Raw genomic sequence first — 5,758 nt, 5'->3', positions numbered from 1 at the left:
CCCCCCCCCCGGCTTTTCCATCTATGAGAAACAAGCTGCAGGGTGATGTTTATAGAGAAAATAAATGCCTGCTCTATTTCTAGCGCGGGGGGAACATATAGCTGGCTGCGTGGGGCTGTGGGGGTGTGGAAGCGGGTGCTCACATCCCCTCCCAGGGCTGCGGGGCAGGACAGGAGGCTTTTCTCAGCCACATCTACCTCGGGCCAAAACTTCCCTCTCTCCTCCCCAGCTCCCAGAGGAAATGACCCCGGTGGGCCCAGAAATTTCTGTGGGATGGGATGCAGAAAATCTTGAAGCCCAGCTGAAGCCCAGACAGAGGCTGGGAAAGGGAAGGGGAAATTCCTCCTGACCCTGCCCCCGCCTTGCTTTCTGCTTGTGTGCTGGGGAGCACTGGGGGGGTTATGGCATGAAAACAGATGGGGAGCGTCCATTAACACACCACAAGCAACCAGGGGCTCTGATCCCAAACCCCCACCTCCTTCTCCCACCTTCCCCCCGCCCGCCTGCAGCAGGGAAGAAAAACAACCACCAGAAAGCCAAGATTTGGGCAAAAGAAGCAGCAGGGATCCACGGGGGCCATCCCAAAGCTGACTCACAACCCACAAAGTCTCCCTGAACAGCCAGTGAGTCACGGTGACAGATGAATGTTACTTTTCTCTCTCCTTGGCATGGAGGCACACAATGGGACTGGCCACCTTGAAACCGTGCCGTGGCTTTCTCCACTCCCATCAATTTTTAGCAGCATCCCCAGGATGCTTTCTGTCTGCTACTGTCTGTCTGTCCGGCTGTCAGGCAGCCAAGAGCAGCCATCGGGCGCAGGGCGTCCCCCCCCAGGGGTATTGCATGGAGCGATGCTCAACTGGCACAGGCGACACACCCAGGGAGGAAGGATGGAAAATGGGAATTTATCACCCTCTTGGATCCAGGGCATGGGGCATAAACATCTTTCACCCCACCTCGCTGCCGGTTGGCGGGAGGATGCTTGGAGGCCCTATTTGGTCTGTCCTGGGGATGAGCGACAGCTAACGAGAGACAAATCGGGTGGGAAAGCTGGATCCTCCCCATCCCGGGGTTGGGAAGAGCTGCAGCAACCCCGCTTCTCTGGTTTTAAGCCCGGCTTTGCAGAATCCAGGGCTGCCCCAACTCTGGGCTCTGCTTTGCAAAGCAGGCTGGGGCATTGCAACAGGGCAAAGAGGGTTCTAACCGGTTGTGCCCCATTAATAAAAAGTCTGTTTGCAAACTTCACGAGTAAAATGAGCATCACGCAGGCACGTCTACTCCTTTCACAGCAGCTCAGGGAGAAACATCATAACACATTTCATCTCTGTTTTTCTGTTACTTTTACTCTATAGAAACCCTCTACGGGGCATTCCATCCACATGCAGCATGGCAACGTGCAACCAAGCACTGGGCACGATGGGAGATGCCTCAGGGAAGGGCTGGTTTGGGAATGAGGGGGCTCCGATGGGCACCCTCCTCGCTCCATGTCTCCAGGAGGTTTGGACATACTGGGTAGCGAAGGGGCTGGTTGCAAACTGGGCCGTGTTGTGTGAAGACCTGCTGTGTACCTGCTGGGGTGACTTGGGCACATGGACATGGCTTGGGATGCCCAGGCAAGACCTGGGAAAGTGTACAAGTACGAGCTGGGGAGTTTCCAGGACTTTCCCAGCTTGAAGGCTGGGGGTGATGCTAACGCTTGGGGAAGCTGGCTTCCCAAAAAGGAGACGCGTCGGAGCCCGGCTCCTCCAGGCACCTGGAAAGGGCCGAGGGAACGGCCCCTGGGAGCTGAGGCCGGGCTGAGCCAACGCCTGTTGCGAACAGTCTGTGCTTTGAGCTTTATTTAGGCACACAGACAGCATTAGCCTGCCGCCTCCCAAGTCCTGTTACTGTCCAGCCTTCAACCTGACGTTAGTTCCTCCGGGTGAGCTTAACCCTGTCCTACGATCTTGGAGGAATGTGCTCATTATATATTTGCCCGCAGCCCTCTGTTGCTAAATATAAGAGTGAGACGAGAATATTCCTCCCTGATTCCCACGATACCAGTTTGCATTCTCCCCCCTTTTCAGCCTTTTTCCCGTTCTTTCCCATCAGCTGGAAACTTTTCCAGCTGCTTGGAGCTATGACCTCAAAACATGTGGCGCATTCACAAAAAAGAAAGTTTGAATAAATCGGTCGGATTTCCAAAAGTGGAGGAGAGGAATAGCCGAGGCTGCTCCCTAGAGCTGATAACCCTGGATAAGGCGGGAGGGGTCCCGGATGGGTACCCTGGGGCAGACACGCATGGGTGCAGGTACCCTACGTGGGGCAGCCATGGACAAGCTGGGGTCACTCTCACCCCCCTGGCACCCCCATCACCGCTGCTGGGGGTACCCCCAGACTTGAGGGTCGCATATTTTCCCCCTCTCCCCCTTCCCCCCATTACTGGAAGCTGGGGGTGAACATTGCCCACAGGGAATCTACACATCCGATTCCTTCTTCCTCCCTGCATCCCTCCTCATTACAACCCCCCAGGGAGAGGGTTTTTGGGGAAGGGGGAGCTCAGCCTGTGGGTGACCTCACTGGGAACCGGAGGAGAGCCGCGCTGGCTAAAAACAGTTTACTAAAGCTTCACACTCTGATGTCAAGAGGACAAGTTTTATGAGTTTTTTTTTCTTTTTGATTTTATCTTGTGTTTGTTGATGTGCATGGTGACTCTTTCCATTTCGGGCTGGGCAGAATTCCCAGGCCCCTGAACCTGGGCTTGTAGGAAACACAAAACATGGGCTTTGTCCCTAAAAACAAGCCTGTCCCCAACCCCATGCCCAGGATGCCACTGGTGGCTGGTGTGGCTCTAGTGACGGGTAGGGAGGGATGTCCCAGGGCAGGCAGCCCATGGGAATGCCTGGCACTGGTGCTGGTGGTCTCAGCAGGGACGCTCCCGAGGGGATGGGGCTCCCCAGAGGCCTGTGTCCAGACCTGGGGTCACTGTTGGCACACCTGCTTCGACCGGGCACGGAAATATTCCCCAGCATCAGGAAACGGGTGTAAAAACCCCTTTCCTTTCCCAGCCTTGTGGGTCCATGCCAGGTGGATGCCCATTGATCCCTGGAGCTGTGCCCTGGCTGTGGGTGGTGTTACCTTGGGGGGATCTGGGGGGGTCAGTAGGTCCCAGTGAAAGTCACATGCTGGTTTTAGGGGTTGCTCCAGCCCATTCACCATGAAAGAGCTCGGGAGTGCCAGGGTAGCCCCAGGAGCCATACTGGACACCCGAACGGGCAAGGGCTCCGCATGGTGAAATCCCTGCCTGGGATGGAAAGGTCAGGGCTGGAAGGAAGAAGACCACACTGTTCATTAACAAAAGGGATTTTTTTTCCACTGGGCTTGCCAGGCATTGTCATATTTTGGTGAATGGACAAAAATAAAATAGAAGGAACAAGGCGGGAGGGAAGGAGAGGAGCCGCATCCCTGGAGGCCACCTGCTCGCTGGGGAGGGAATGGGGACAACAAGGGATCTCGCAGGTGCCAAGGGCCAGAGGGCTGGGCCCTGGGATTGTTATCCTCCTCCTCCTCCTCCTCGCACCGACACAGGCTCAGATGCAGAAGATGGTTGGGGAGCAAAAAGGCCAGAGGTGGTCAGTAATTCCTTTGCAAAGCCCTTGGACAAAGCGAGCTCCTGCCCCACTGCTGGTTGGAGCTCCAGCATGTGGGGGGAAGGTTGGGGAAGAGAAACTGCTCAGTGAGATGCTACATTATTTTGGGGGGGAAAAAAGGAAAAGTTTTTTTAATCACCTCCACTTCTGAAGCTGTGGGTGCCGCTGACCCAGTAGAAATGGTGGGTTAGACCCTGAGCACAGCTTGGAGGGTTGGGCTACGGCACAGACTTGTCCTGAGCAGGGTGAGACCCGTGTCCAGACCCCACAGAGCCTGCCGAGGCTTGGACCATTGCAGGTACAGTTGTCCTGGAGCAGGGGAGGAGGAGCAGGAGGCAGAAGGCAGAGGGAGAAGGCGCAGGGTGGGAATGGCCGTTGGGATGCTGAGGCCGGGCACACCGCCATGCCAAGAGCTGTGTGGTCAAACCCAGCCACTTCTTGGGGTAAACTGGATATAAATCACCAGTTCTGCTCCCCACCCAACCCCTGCCCTGCAGTAACCCTTCTGCCCAGCTCTGTCCCTGCACACCAGCCAGCATCCCCTGCCCTCCTTGCTGCCTGGGGCCAGTCCTGCGGCGCCGTGGCTGCTTCTCCCGGGGGAGCCCCTCAGTCCCGCATGGTCCCCGGGTGCCCCATCACCCGAGGAGTGATCCTGCACGCCTCTGGGGCCATGCCAGCAGGAGAGGTGAGCCCTGGGCGCCCAGGACAGACAGACAGAGCAGAGCTAGGGGGGTGAGACGCAAACACTGCCCAGCTCCTTTCTTCCCACTGCCACCATCCAAGCCCCAGCTCCTTGGGTGAGAGGGGCTGCCCTCGCAGACAGCTACTGTGGCAAGGCCAAACATGGGCAGGGAGGGCTGGCTATCCCTGCCGGGACAGAGGGACGCTCTACAGCACAGGGCTTTGGCAAAGCCCTGCGGTTCCTCCGTTCACATGGGGAGCAAGCCCCGTCCCACCCAACATCAGGCACAGCCGGGGAATGCTGCAGCCCAAGAACCATGTGGGGTGAGCCACCCCACTCCCTCCCTTGGTGTTCCCCTCCGGGCAACCTGGCCCAAACACCCTCCCCAAAAACAGGCAGCTGCCCCCTCTTTGCTTCTGCCAGCTTGGTGCCGGGACCCCCCACACCTCAGGGAGGGACAGCCCGCATCCATGTGTGACTGCTCCACGCTAGGTCCCCATCCCTCCTAGCCCACCCCGTGCACCTGAAACCAAACGTTTTCCCCCCGGTTTCTCGCCACTCCATCCCCGGGGGTGGGTTGGTGGGACTGGGCTTACCTCCGGCCGGGGGTCCCGCGTGGAGGGGCTGTGGCTGGCAGGCCAGCAGAAGCAGCAGCAGCGTGGCAATGCCACCTTGGGCACCCATGGTGTCCCACAGGGCTGGAGCAGTGGCTTGGGCTACAGGCATGGCACAGCCTCCGCCAGCGCCTGCTTCCAGGCGAGGGCTGCTGCTACTACTATATTTAATAAAGTGAAGCGAGGGAGGGACCTGTAACTTCTCCCGCCAGTCAGAAAGGAGGAATTCGCTCAGATTACGAAGTTGATGTTCTCTCTTAAAGGGCTAGAGGCCCCCACCCGCCCGCCACCCACCCGTCGCTCAATGCACCCTTGTTACCGCCGGGGCGAGGCGAGGGAGGAGTGGCCGACAACGATGAGGGGGGGACGGAGCCCGACACGGGGTGCCATGGGTGGTTCCGGAGGCACTGCCTGCTCCCAACGAAAGCAGGGCATTCATGGTTCTCCTGGCATCCATGGTTCTCCCGGCACTGGGCATTTTTGGGGTAGCAAAACCATCTCCCGGTGCCCATGAAGACCCAAACGAGCGGCTGGGTGCCAAAGCCATGTTAGCCACCCCCAGACGTCTCCTGCCACCCTGCCAAAGCGGCTCTCCGAACCTTACACCTCTCTCAGCAGGACTAAAGGTGACCGGGATGATCCTTGGGGTTCACGGGGGTCCAGCCGCGCTAGCGTGGCACTGGGAAAAGAGTTTCCCAGCTTTTCTCCCAGTTGCAAAGCCAATGCCACACGTGTTCAAGGACAAGGTCACAACCTTTTGGGGAGACACAGCATCCCACCCACTCCTTGCCCCACAGAGCCCCGGTGGGTTTTGGGGCTCTCCTTGCTCACAG

General features: G+C 58.2%; 1 protein-coding gene across 1 annotated transcript in view; it reads right to left on the bottom strand.

Annotated features, from left to right (window-relative positions):
* Positions 1-4,995, bottom strand: part of CSPG4 (chondroitin sulfate proteoglycan 4) — a 27,648-nt gene extending 22,653 nt beyond the window's left edge. Inside the window, exon 1 of the mRNA XM_074156265.1 lies at positions 4,908-4,995. Coding sequence (XP_074012366.1) covers positions 4,908-4,995 — 88 coding nt within the window. The remainder of the gene's footprint in view (positions 1-4,907) is intronic.
* Between the last annotated feature and the right edge of the window lie 763 nt (positions 4,996-5,758).

The sequence above is a fragment of the Numenius arquata genome, chromosome 11, assembly GCF_964106895.1.
Source record: "Numenius arquata chromosome 11, bNumArq3.hap1.1, whole genome shotgun sequence".
Lineage (NCBI taxonomy): Eukaryota > Metazoa > Chordata > Aves > Charadriiformes > Scolopacidae > Numenius > Numenius arquata.
This window is presented reverse-complemented; position numbering and strand designations above follow the sequence as displayed.